Source organism: Nycticebus coucang, chromosome 3 (assembly GCF_027406575.1).
Source record: "Nycticebus coucang isolate mNycCou1 chromosome 3, mNycCou1.pri, whole genome shotgun sequence".
Classification (NCBI taxonomy): Eukaryota; Metazoa; Chordata; class Mammalia; order Primates; family Lorisidae; genus Nycticebus; species Nycticebus coucang.
The window spans coordinates 14,423,784-14,438,196 of NC_069782.1; the positions used below are offsets into that span (position 1 = coordinate 14,423,784).

At 39.7% G+C, this 14,413-nt stretch overlaps 1 protein-coding gene across 3 annotated transcripts in view; it reads left to right on the forward strand.

Moving 5' to 3' along the window:
* Window positions 1-14,413, forward strand: part of LARGE1 (LARGE xylosyl- and glucuronyltransferase 1) — a 559,980-nt gene that overhangs the window by 459,553 nt on the left and 86,014 nt on the right. For all 3 annotated transcript variants that reach the window (XM_053583761.1, XM_053583762.1, XM_053583763.1), the window contains 2 exons: window positions 1,088-1,200; window positions 3,292-3,417. In XM_053583761.1, coding sequence (XP_053439736.1) covers window positions 1,088-1,200; window positions 3,292-3,417 — 239 coding nt within the window. The remainder of the gene's footprint in view (window positions 1-1,087; window positions 1,201-3,291; window positions 3,418-14,413) is intronic.

Genomic DNA, 14,413 nt, shown 5'->3' on the forward strand with positions numbered 1-14,413 from the left:
AAATTGTTTTAAGGGGTAGACTAGGCACTGGTGTCAGAGCACAGCTTCCCAAGGGGAGTACTTCACAGGTGACGGTAGTGATGTTCAGCAAGGAGGTTTTAGCACTTTTTCCATGTTGAATTCGCGAACTTCATTTTCTGACCTAGTATGCAATGAGAATTTCCTTCCCTAAACAATCCCCCATTTATCCCCAGGTCCCTCTCCACAAACACGAACCAAAAAAAAAAAAGAGAAGAAGAAAGAAAGCAGCAAGGAGTAGAACCAACCTCTTATTGTCCGTTTCCTATGAGTTTTTGAAGCTCATACTACAGAGACAATGTCAGCATTGTTTTCCCTTCAGTTGCAATAAGTGCTGATTGTGAGTGGGCCAAGGAAGACTCTGGTGACATCAGGGAACATTGAGACAGACCCACATGGCTGGTTGGTACTTGTCAAGCAAATTTGCAAAATAGTACCCTGAGTAAAGTCACAGAGGAGCTAATTTTTATCTGTACTAATCAACGGCGTATGTTATACGTATTTCATCTACAGCCAACCCTAGCGAGGTTGTCATATCTTTGGGTGAAAGCACAGGCGAGAACGTAATGCTTGTAAGAAATATACTGTGTACCAGGTGCAGAGCTAGGATCTTTATTTCATTATTGTGATAAAATATACGTAACATACATTTACCATTTTTGCCATATTTATGAGTACAATTCGGTGGCAGCAAGTCCACTCACACTGTTGTGCAGACTTTACCTCTGTCCCATCTCTGTACCGGGTTATTTTTGCTCATCTCACTTAATCCTCATAACAACCCTTTGCTGCCTGTGTTCCTGTTCTCCATATGATGAAGATGTCCAGGGACCAAGCAGCTGGCAGCCCTAGGCCTGACCCCGGGTATTTTCATCTCCAAAGTGTGCCCACTCCCTAAAAGGCTCCAGGGTGGAGAACTTTGAGAGGGAAGTGTTATACCCAGCAACGCTTAGGACTCTTCTCTGCACGAGACCTCATCCCTGCGAGGCTGTGGCCACATTGAGGACAGGTGTGCCTGGCTTTCTGTCTTAATGCTGTTTTTGTTATTCTATCCTTTGCTGTTGCCCAGGGGTGATCCTGCTGCTCTTGGATAAGCTGCGGAAGATGAAGTGGGAGCAGATGTGGAGGCTGACGGCAGAGAGAGAGCTCATGGGCATGCTGTCTACGTCCCTAGCTGACCAGGTGAGCGGCCACCTGAGCACTCTGGGGCTGTTTCGTCAAAGAAACAAAAAAGAGATGAGTCTGAATTATTTTTCTAGCTATTCTGTGACTCTGTCCAAGTGGATAGAACTGCCCTATACTTGACATTCTAAGACAAGAACTCATTAGTTCATTCCCTTTGGTCATTCATTTGTCCACCCAGCAGACTTTCACTGAACACTGTGTATACCAGGGGCCATGATCAGAAAGAGGATGACAGGGACGCGGTCCTCTGCCTTGCAGAGCTCATGGTTTATTGAGCAGAATCGTAAGGAGAGGGCAGGCAGCTTCAGTCAGAGGAGGCACCTTTTCATGGGGTTTGCACAGCACCTGCTCTCTGAGACCCTAGGGTGCCACACTGTATTTCCCAGATGAGGTTCCATTTGCCTGTCTGGCAAACACAGTCTCACTTTTAATCCAAGCTTTTTGTTTAGATCCTGTACTGGTCGCCCTATACTCAAGGGAAATGCATTTAAATAGAAAGGACAAAACACCTGACTCTAGAAATTACCTTGTTATCCGGACAATCTGAAAAGGTTCTTGAACTTCACCAAACTACTGCAAGTATTTGTTTTACTTATTTTTATTTCATTATCTATTTATCTATTTTGAGACAGAGTCTTACTCTGTCACCCTGGGTAGAGTGCTGTGCTGGCGTCAACAACTTAAAACTCTTGAACTTAAATGATCCTCTTGCCTCAGCCTCCTGTGTAGTTGGGACTACAGGTGCACCACAATGCTCAGCTGTTTTTGGAGACAGGGTCTGGCTCTTGCTCGGGCTGATCTTGAACTCCTGAGCTCAAACAATCCACCCACCTTGGCCTCTCAGAGTGCTACAATTACAGGCATGAGTCCCTGCGTCCAGCCAACAAGTATTTATTTTAAAAAGCCACATTTCTCACTTTAACTAGAAAAGTAAAGGACTCGAATCTTTGACCTTGGATGTACAAGGATCACCATTTAGATTTTGGTATTCCTGTGGTATTGGTTGTTATCTGGAGACACGAAGATGATTTCTCTGGGATTTCTGCAATTCGTTTTCTCCTTTTCATCCCAGCTCACCATGCATGTTTTTATTCAATGTTCAATGGCCCGGTTTGTTGAATTCCTGCAAAGTTTTCTAATACAGAGGAAACAAGAAACTCTATAAGGTTACTTGGCTATTTTTTAAAAGCATTCATCATTCTATATTTCCCAAGAAACCCAGAAACTGATTTCCTTTTCCAACCATATTTAATGAATGAATTAAAAAAAAAAAAAAAAAGCAATATCCAGGGAGAGCTGTTTTAAACTGGAGGGGGAAATTGTCTGCCATCCTCATAATTTAAGACAGATCACAATGACTTGAGCATGTCCCCAAAAGCTAGCCATTGTATGTCCATGTCCATCGGGGATAGTTGTTCAGCCGTCTCCTGCAAGAAGGCCTGTAATTCACCTCTGGCACCACCTGTCAGCAGCTAGTTAATGAGTACAGCCCAGGTTGAGAGCTTGGAGAGGAGCCCAAAGAGGTAAAACTCCCCCTAGACAAGTCAGAGTGGGATTTTGAAATAAGGATGTGTGCTGTGGGCACCATGGCCTACAGGAACCCGAGGGGCATCCATCACTGGGTCTGCAGAAAGCCCAGGGAAGCACCGTTGAAACGGACGATCTGTAATTTGTCTCGGCCCCTGAGTTAGCAGGGCTACTTGTCATCACGCAGTTTCCTCCTCAGGAGCTCAGGATGGATGATACAGGGCTCCTGCATAGGCTGGGAAGAGGGGAAGGATAGAGACCTCATTTATTATATGCTGGCTGGGGCAGGAAAGTTGCTTCCCGTCTGCCCCACGTCAACTGGCTGGATAGTGCTTTAGGAGACCCACCAGATCCTTGCACTGCTGGCCAGCCTGGGGCATTCTCCCCTTCTGTGTCCAGACATTGTGGAAAGAGATAATGAGCAAGAGAAATGCCCGTTGTTATGAACCAGCCTGTGTTCAAAGCAAGCGGCCCAGGAGAAGCCCTTTCATGGGGATACAGTGCCTTGGGAGCTGAACCCACCTGACTGTCTTGACTGTGTCTTTGACCTTTGTCCTCCAGGATATTTTCAACGCTGTCATCAAACAAAACCCCTTCCTTGTGTACCAGCTGCCCTGCTTCTGGAATGTGCAGCTCTCAGACCATACCCGCTCCGAGCAGTGCTACAGGGACGTGTCTGATCTGAAGGTAGGGTACCAACAAACTGTGCTGGCATGTGGGGCACAGCCCCAGGGGTGGAGTGAAGGGTCCACAGCTGGCAGAGGGAAGCTGAGTTGGGGGGAGCTCCCAGGGGCACAGATGGCTGGGAGCATTGCGTGCAATGCCGTGAGAGAGAGAAGAGCACAGGTGAGCAGAAAGAATATGCTCTTCTTCCTTGTTTTGTTTTGGTTTTTTCCCCACCCTTATGTGAGCTTTCTGGAAAGCCTAAAGTCTCCTGGCATGAGAACCACCCTATATAGCTTATCTTCTTGACATCTGCTGCTGGCTGTTATGGTTCATGTCAGCTCTCCCAATCTATTTATTTAATTCAAAGAAAAACATTTATAGAGGTCTACTCTGTGCTGGGTGCGATAGAAGTAGATGTGAGTAACTAACTTTCCACTTCCAACTCATTCAAGGCTTAGCAGAGACGTATAAAGAAAGAGGTGTAAAAAAAAAAAAATAGGTGCTATGTTAGGTATGCTGGGGGGGAGGGGTCACGCAAGCATAAATGTCTCATTCTCCCTGCAGAGAAGGGACAGCGACAGAGTTGTCTAGGCGGCAAGCACTGTGGTAGGACCTGGCTGTACAAAGATGAAGAGGACAAGGTGTAGAGCTATCTACTGCCATAGATAATGCTGCATAACAAACTATTCTAATAGTTGCTTAAGTCAACAACTGTTTGTTCAGTTCATGAGTCTGCAGGTTGAATGCATGGTTTTGATTTTTAGTATCTTGACCAAGTGTCTAAGGTCAGCTTCAGATGGGATGGATGGTGGCAGTGACAACTCGGCTGTCCTCTAGTGTTTCTGTGTCTCGTCAGTAGGCCAGTCTGGGGTGTTCTCATGGAGAGGTAGAGGTGGCAGAGAAAACTCCAACGCACAGGAGGAATCAAAGTCTTGGTTGCTAATGTCCCATTGGCCCACATTATCGTGTGGCTGAGCGTAAAGTTACGGAGTGTGCCAGAATTCTCCAGCCACAGTGGGAGGAGTGAAGAACTGACCACAGCTCTTGAACAACAGAACAAAGATTCTGAACACAGGCCTGTCCGACACCAAGTGAATGTATTTGCCTCTCAGGTTGTTTCCAAGAGAGGATAGATAGGTGCATCCATACTTTCTTTCATTTAAATTTCATTTCCATTGCCCCTGGGACATTTCAATACCAATAATTGCAAGTTGTAAATAAGTTCATTTCCATTGCCCCTGGGACATTTCAATACCAATAATTGCAAGTTGTAAATAAGAAAAAGCATCCCAAAGGTTGCTTTCCTAATAAGTTAATTTTTTCAGTTGGCTCCTGGTTCACGTTCATGTGTGTACATTTATGTCTTATTTATAATTGTAATGCACATTGAAGTTGCTTCCTGCATTTAATTTGTTTCATAAACATTTTCTGGGTCGGCCATATGGTGTTAATGGGCATTGTATCCAGTAGTTACATAATCACCCATTACTTAGGCACTTCTTTGACCTTAATTGTTCCCAAATTTTTACAAATATGAATTATGTCATAAGCAACAGCTTTGTCTATAAAGCACTTTCCTTCTTATACAATATTTTCATGGCTTACCTTGCCAAGAGTGAAGTCATAGAATTAAGAAGAAAGAACTTTTTTTTTAACTACACTTGAAATTCATTGCAAAATATTAGCACTATTTCAAACAGAAGCGCCTCGTTCATTCTTTCTACAGAATTGATACATTTCCTTCCATATATCATATACTTGTTAGATATGAGGAAAATAGGTGATATAGACAGCAATGTTTCCAAAAATATCATGGACTAAGAAGTTTGGAGGGGAGGGGATAAAAACAATTTGTAGTGGTTTGAAAGCATAATTGATCAGTTCATAAAGCAGTGGTTCTCAACCTTCCTAATGCCACGACCCATTAATACAGTTCCTGTGAGTCACAACCCACAGGCTGAGAACTGCTGCCATAAAGTAAAGAAAGCAAAGGCCAGAAACAATGAGCACGAAGCCCGAAGGTTAAACAAAGAGAAGCTGGATGTCCATTTGCCTTTGAGGGGTGATGTGCTAATCCCTGGCAGCTATAAGACTGGTTTAAATTGGTCTGATAAGAAATATATTTAGTTTTTGTCTCTAGTTCTTGACACAGAGCTCTTAAAATCCTGGAAATTTCCTGAGTGATAAAAGTGTCTTTTGTTATTTATATGAGCCCCTTTGGGGTCACACTTGGGTTTATGCTAAGGAGGTGACTTAGGGTAGGGCCTCTAGATGGCCTCAAGATGGGCTGGTCACCAGAAAGATCAAGTGATTATAGATGGTTGGAAATTTTAGTCCTACCCACTGACCTCTGGGAAGAGAATGTTTCCTGGAGATCAAGCTCTATACACTCTTGAACAGCAAGATTTGATGAACTTCTCTGTTGGTGAACAACCTTGATGCTTTAGGGTGGAGGGCAGCTTATCCAGAGAGGTCATGAAGCATCACTACCTCCCCCACCCCATACCCTGGTGTGTGTCTGTCTTCTATCTGGCTGTTTTTGAGTTGCAGTCTTTATAGTAAACAAGTAAACATAAGTAAAGCATTTTCCGGACTTCTGTGAGCCATTCTCGCAAATTATTCAACATACAGAAAGTTTGTGAGAACCTTGATTTATAGCCAGGATCAGGCAGAAGTACAGGAAGCCCAGACTTGCAGTGGGCACCTGAGATGGGACAGCCTTGTGGAGCTGAACCCTCCACCTGTGTGATCTGATGCTATCTATGTTCAGGTAGATAGTGTTAGAATTGAACTAAATTGTAGGACACTCAATTGGCATTGGAGGATTGATCAGTGTGGGGGAAAAAAGAAAACACAATCTCAGCTATCAGAAGTGTTCTGTTTGACAATGTAGAAAAAGAATACTTTTCTCAGCAACTCTGTAATTTATTATTTAAATGAGGGGGTGCTATCATGAGTTACATAGGGACAATATGCTTAAATCAAAATCAGGTAAAAATGTGTGTGTGTGTATAAATACATATTTTTACCTGATTTTGATTTAAGCATATTGTCCCTATGTAACTCATGATAGCACTCCCTCATTTAAATTATATATATATAATCATTCTGTTGAAATGCTATGTATAGTATTTGAGCCCTAACAGGGGGAAAAAAACATCCGAATCCATGAAAAGTAATATCTCCAGTGTATCAACAGTTAATAAAACTCATAGTATAAAAGACAATAGACATTTCATCGTTGGCTTCAGGTGGAATGAGGGACAAATATTTCCCCTGACAATATCTAATTTTAAGCCTAAGTACATATTATGCAGGGAGCTAAAGTTACATGCACAGTGACAAGATAGAAAAAAAAAAACGCAAATTGGCCCACCACACGACAGAAGCAAACACAAATCTCATCTAAAGAATAGTCTCAAAAATAAACCTGCAGATTCATTTAGGGCAAGTTTCAGCAAAAGTGAGTTCTCAATCAGAAATCACTAGACACACAAGAAAATAAGCTACCTGGAGAATCAACTGCAGACTATACAATTAAATCTCCAAGATTGCAGGTATTGGACTCATCAGATATGTCAAACGTATGTATCTTTATTATGTGTAGAGATCGAAGAGACATTGGAAGTAGGGTGAAGGATTCTTACAGACAAAATAGTTGTTTTGGATTAAATAGTATTTTTAGAAGTGAGAAATATATTTACTGAACTTAGAAATTAAATGCATGTGATAAACAGTAAATTAAACCTAGCTGAAGAGAAAATTAATAAACTGGAAGAGCTGTCAGAAGAAATTACTCAAAATCCAGTACAGAATAAAAAAGCATTAGGAAAGCAGAGAAGTTAAGAAGCCAAGATATATTTAATCAGAGTATCACAAGATGATAAAGAGAAAATTGGAATTGAAGCCTATTTCAATGTGCTGAGAGACAATAACAAGTTGTAAATATAGCAAAACAAGTTTTCATTCATGAGGGAGGAACATTCAGAGGAGCAAAAATGAAGATATTTTACCACAAACATATTTATGCAAAGAAACTACAGAGAGAGGAAGTGTAAAAGAAAATGGGGTTTGTTTGAAAAAGGACACTGATGAGAATACACTTCCGTAGTAAAGTATGCGCGCAGTCCTGTGATGAGCACACATTACCATTGTAAAGTACGCACGTAGTCCTGTGATGAGCATACACTACCGTAGTAAAGTACGCACATAGTCCTGTGATGAGAATACACTACCGTAGTAAAGTATGCACATAGTCCTGTGATGAGAATACACTACCGTAGTAAAGTTCGCGCGCAGTCCTGTGATGAGCATACACTACCCTAGTAAAGTATGCACGTAGTCCTGTGATGAGCATACACTACCGTAGTAAAGTACGCGCGTAGTCCTGTGATGAGCATACACTACCGTAGTAAAGTATGCACATAGTCAGGAGGGTAAAGGAAGATAAGATTTTTAAAGTAAAAGAAAAGAGAATTACATAATTGTTTTTGTCATAAATTGACATAAGTTTGACATAATTGCCTCTTGTCATGGCCTTCTGTAGCTCTTTTTGTCAAGATGTTTTAAACACACTAAGTTCATTTCTATCCTAATAAGTTTCATATCCCCCTCTTAATCAAGATCTTTCTTAAAAAGCATCTCTCCTGTATAATTTTTTAGTTAGGTTTTATTTTTTTTTTTAATTAAATCAAAAAGAGGTAGATCATGTATACATTAATGCATTTAGGGGATTACAATGTGCTGATTTCCTATACAATTTGTAATGCTTACATTGTACTGGTTGATATATTCCTCACCTCATTTACTTAATTGTTGTTTTAAGACATTTATACTCTATGCTTAATAGATCTCACATGTACCCTTGCAATATGCACCATAGGCGGGATCACACTTATGTAGTTAGGTTTTGATGTTTCTTCATAACCAGAATAGACATGTCCTAGATTTTGGGTCTGGTCCCATGTTGGAGGAAATGAATGTCAAAAGGCTTGTAGCCACATTGAAGCAACAATGGATGTTTGAAGGGAGTGGGTCTCAGGCTAAGTAGACCTGGAGTCCATTATTATGCTTAATTTTGTCTGTTCATAGGTATTTGTTACCATCTCAAAGAGCTAGGCTAGCATTATTCTCTTGGGGTTTGTATTTCTGTAATAATTTAACATAAGAGATATAAAATTTCAAAAGGAAAAATATAGTGAAATTAATAAACAATCCCAATTTGCATAGTAGTTTTTGAACCATGAACCTAGGCTTAAAGGCAACCAACTGAGTAAATCAAAAGGTCATTATTTTGCCAAGTTGAAAAGGTTGGCATTAAAGAGGGGCGAAAGTCTTGTTATGATATAGAGCCTTGAGATCCAAATCAAACCCGCTCTGAGATGTCATCTAACTCTAGTAAGATTAGTCAACATCACAAAGTTCTAAATCTAAAGATGCTGGTGTGGATATGGATATGGAGAGAAGGGAACCTGTCTACCCTGCTGGTGGGATTGCAAACTGATACAACCTTTATGGAAAGAAGTATGGAGAGTTCTCAAAGAACTAAAAGTTGACCTTCCATTTGATCCTGCAATTCCATTACTGGATATCTACCCAGAAGAACAAAAATGATTTTACAAGAAAGACATTTGCACCAGATTGTTTACTGCAGTTCAATTCATAATTGCCAAGTCATGGAAGCAATCTACATGCCCATCACTCCATAAATGGATTCACAAACGTTAGCATATGTATACCATTTAACCATGAGAAAAGATGGAAACTTTACATCTTACAACTTTACCTGGATGGAGTTGAAACAATTCTTCTTAATAAAGTGTCTCAAGAATGGAAAAAAATATATATCCAATGTACTCAATACTATTATTGAACCAATATATAAACACACACTCATATGAAAGATAAGACACAAATATAGTCTAGCAAGGGGGAGGAAAGAGGATGGGGGCAATTGGTGAGATCTCTCATGTGCACAATGTGAGGGTGTTCAGCACACCCCTTGGTTGAAAGTCTCAACTACAACTTGAACTTTACCTTAGAAGTGAGAACAATGTAATGTAAAAATGTGTACCCTCATATTCATTTGAAATAAAAAAAAATTATACAGAGCTGTGTTCAGATGTCTTGAGAAAAGCTGTCTATAGCATGAGCATGTCAGCTTATCATGGTTTGCAGATTGAATATCTCTTGTAATGATATTGGGTACTTTGGTGAACTCTTTTTGTGACCCATGTACAGGCATGATATTTGTTTCTTTAAATTAGTCTAGTTTTGGGGAACACAGCAGCTCTTGATTCTAGTCATTCCATGGAAGAAAATTGGATTGTATAAATCTAGAACAATTCAGGTTCTAGTCTAGCCTACAGGTAGATAACAAGAACTCGAAAACAATGTATAGAGCTATAATCTAATAATAGGTATATTATAGATTTTCTTTGGAAATATATATATTTATTTATTTTTTCTCTACAGCAAGCATGCCCAATATATGCCCACTGAACATATGCTGATTTTGTGGGGACATTTTTACAATCTGTGATCTCAGATATCACAGAAGTATGCTTGGACCTTTTTTTGCTAATCAGCTTTCCTTATTTAATGTGTCGCCCAAGACAACTCTTATTCTTCCAATGAGCAGCGGAAAAGGAAAGAGGTCGGACACCCCTGAAATCATCCTGATTTTTACCAAAGATAGATTAAGACAAATTTGTAAAATAAGTTTAGATTTTAGTTTTATCACATTTTGCCTGCAAGTATGGTGATTTGACCACATATTAATTTTAGGTTTAAAAATCTCTTGAAGCTCAAAGGACAAACCAAGACAGCCTTTAGATTTTACTGTCTTAAGGCTCCTAGGCCTGCCAGGAAGTGACAGATTTTATTTATTCACTGTAGGGCTGAGAACCCTTAAAGTCAGGCTTTTTATGCATATTCTCAAATATGACATTTCGGTAAAAGCCCCAGTTATATAGCCAATGTTTTCAATTGTATCTTGCCATAAAGAGAGAGCAAATTTTTTTTTGAAATTATTCAAATAACCATATTGCCCTAAAACATAAGAATGCTCATGAATAGATTCCAAATTTTGAAAGGATCAAGCAGAAAGAAAAAGCAAATATCTCTGCCTTTGTTCATAAAGGTATACTTGACCAAACTGTAATAGCTTATACATAACTCACAAGAGAAAAATTCCTTAAATCTGGAATCAAACCAACAATTTTTCAAATAAAGATCATAAAATCATTAGCTTTATCAGTTATTTAATCTCATGTAATTAATTTTATTCAGCTTTATTTTTATTCATAGTTTCGTAAATTCATCAATTTTTCATTAGCGCTCTGAAATTTTTTTCTAGTCCATTGTTTTTAAAGTTATTAGAAAACTGTATTTGTGAGTACTTGTTAGAGTCTTTCATGAGTTGAATTATAAATGCAAAAGAGAAGAATTCAAAAAAAATTGGTATATGATAAAAAACTTAGAATAGCCATGGTTAAAAATCTGATAACAGGGGCGGCACCTGTGGCTCAGTCGGTAAGGCACGGGCCCCATATACCGAGGGTGGCGGGTTCAAACCCGGCCCCGGCCAAAACTGCAACCAAAAAATAGCCGGGCGTTGTGGCAGGCGCCTGTAGTCCCAGTTACTTGGGAGGCTGAGGCAGGAGAATCGCTTAAGCCCAGGAGTTGGAGGTTGCTGTGAGTGTGTGAGGCCACGGCACTCTACCAAGGGCCATAAAGTGAGACTCTGTCTCTTTGTCTCTACAAAAAAAAAAAAAAAAATCTGATAACAGTCCATTATAATCAGCAATTAACAAGGAAATTTAGGTTTGTGTGTGTGTGTGTGTGTGTCTGTAGCATACAACATAATACCCAGAATTATAACAGGTAATATTAGGTTTTTAAGAGTTATATGTAATTTTGAAGTAATTATGTCAGTAACATATTCATAAATGCAATTAGAAAAAGACCAAGTATGGGCCGGGCATGGTGGTTCACGACTGTAATCCTACCACTCTGGGAGGCCTAGGCAGGTGGGATTGCTTGAGCTCAGGAGTTCGAGACCAGCCTGAGCAAGACCAAGACCCTGTCTCTAAGAAAAAGTAGCCAGGCATTGTGGGTGAGGGCACCTGTAGTCCCAGCTACTTGGGAAGCTGAGGCATAAGGATCACTTGAGCCCAAGAGTTTTAGGCTGCTGCAAGCTATGACTCCATGGCATTCTAGTGAGGGTGACAAAGTAAGACTTTGTCTCAAAAAAAAGAAAAAAAAGAAAGAAAGAAAAAGTATGACTTATCATTTGAGAGTTTTTCCCATACAATTTTCCAAATATGACTAATCATTTATGATCATGATGAAAGTTACATTCTTTGATGCTCTCCGAAGGCCCAACTGGAAAATTCCAAAGTTAATTTTAGGTTAAAAAGATTTAATTTGTATTTTCAATAATAATTAACAGTTTTCCATGTAGAAAAATAATTATTTCTGAGTATTTCATATTTTGTGTTGTTAACTTTAATTCTTTAATTGTTAATGGTATACAATGGGTATTTGTACATTGAACTTTTAATCCACAAAAAAAAGAGAGTGAGAGAAGCTTGTCTGGATATTTTAAAAAAAAGAATAAAGTGAAAAAAATAATTTAATTTAGAATTTTGATATTAGAGAAGCCTACCATAGGTGTAAAATAACCAAAATACTTCATCAAAACAAGATTTCAGGTCACTGTGAAATAATATTCATTTAATCAGTATGATAGTCAAAACATTTAAAAGCAACACAGGAAGTTACACAGTGGTACAAATGGTAGCTCCTTAAAGCTAAGTTTTCCTAAGTACTCAAAAACCTAATAAAGCAACACAAAAAGCTCTCTTGTTAAATTTTGCTTTTTAGGCCAGCTACCAAAACAGTAAGGAAAAACCTCCTACCGTGTGATTGGGCCTCCTTATGGGAAGCCCATATACATTGCCAGAAGTAGAACCTGATGAAAGGGTACATTAATTTAATCAGACATGGGGAGAGTTTATCCGAGGTTTTGAGTGTATACCATATTATAAAGAAATGCAAATAAGAAAGCTGCTCCATTGACCAGGGAATATACAGCTTGTAGCACCTGCATGGGAAAGTTTCCTATTACATGAAACAATTCAGACGCATCAAGAAGAGCCAAGAGTCTCCATCTTTCTTTAAGGCTGCATAATATTCCATGGGAGACTTTACCTCATTCATGTTTACATGGATGGAGCTGGAACATGTTCTTCTTAGTAAAGTATCTCAAGAATGGAAGAAAATGTATCCAATGTACTCAGCCCTACTATGAAACTAATTTTTGGCTTTCATATGAAAGCTATAACCCAGTTATAACCTAAGAATATGGGGAAGGGGAAGAGGGAGGTGTAGGAGGGGGGAGGAGGGGCGGAGGGAGGGTGATTGGTGGGATTACACCTGCCGTGCATCTTACAAGGTTACATGCGAAACTTAGTAAATGTAGAATATAATTGTCTTAACACAATAACTAAGAAAATGCCAGGAAGGCTATGTTAACCAGTGTGATGAAAATGTGTCAAACTGTTTATAAAACCAGTGTATGGTGCCCCATGATCGCATTAATGTACACAGCTATGATTTAATATTAAAAAAAAAAAGACATTGCTTTTTTGGACCTTCAGGATCAACATTTACTGTCCTATTATAGCAGCAGAATTAGAAATGGAGAAAAAAGTTAAGAAAGAGGGCTGTGATCCCAGACCTTCTCAAGGAAAGCAGAAGAAGCTAGAAGGCAATGAGGTATGACTTCCAAATCACCTACAGTGAGATAAAGCAAAAGTTGAACTTCTGAAATACGAAGCAGGGCAAGTTGAACATGAAAACCCTAACTCAAGAAGTGAACTTGTGACCAGGCATGGTGCTTCATGCCTGGAATCCTCACACTCTGGGAGGCCAAGGCTGAAGGATTGCTTGAGATCTAGAGTTTGAGACCAGCATGAGCAAGAGAGGACACCCTCTCTACTAAAAATAAAAAAATCATGTGGGCACTGTGGTGCACACCTGTAGTTCCAGCTACTCAGGAAGCTGAGGCAGGAGGATCACAGGAGCCCAGGAGTTTGAGGTTGCAGTGAGCTCTGATGCCACCACTGGACTCTAGCTGGAGCAACAGAGTTAAGACTCTTTCTCAAAAAAAAAAGAAAAGAAAAGAAAGAAAGAAATTATCCTGGGGGTGGCACCTGTGGCTCAAGGAGTAGGGTGCCAGCCCCATAAACCCGGGTGGCGGGTTCAAACCCAGCCTTGGCCAAAAACTGCAAAAAGAAAGAAAAGAAATTATTATCATAAATGAAGAAGACAGCATTTCTAACCTGAAATTGGGAAAATTAAATAGCTCTCAGGAACAAATGTGGCAGAAATAGAAACTGTACTTTAGAAGGTGCCTGTTAAAGAACAGATTTTGGAATTAAAAACCAAAACCTATTGCAGACTTACTAAGAGCAGATCAATACTTTGAGAAAACCCTGTTGTTGTAACATAAGGGACCAAATTTTAGTTTTATATTAATGTATTTTTACTATCAAAACTCATTTTTTAGAAATACTTATAAATTAATTCTAATTATAGCCAACTTAATCACACAAATTTCTTTCATAAATTCATTCTTAACAAACTTCATTATGACTTAATCAGACCTTGCAAGACATGCCTCAACTTTTCTGCTTTGTCCTAGATTCCCTCTTCTTAAATAAGCATTCTATGGGAAGCCATATGACAATTTATCTTATATGACGATTTATCATATAAGAAACCTTTTTTAGGGCGGCGCCTGTGGCTCAGTCGGTAAGGCGCCGGCCCCACATACCGAGGGTGGCGGGTTCAAACCCAGCCCCGGCTGAACTGCAACCAAAAAAAAAAAAAAAAAATAGCTGGGCGTTGTGGCGGGCGCCTGTAGTCCCAGCTACTCGGGAGGCTGAGGCAAGAGACTCGCTTAAGCCCAGGAGTTGGAGGTTGCTGTGAGCTGTGTGACGCCACAGCACTC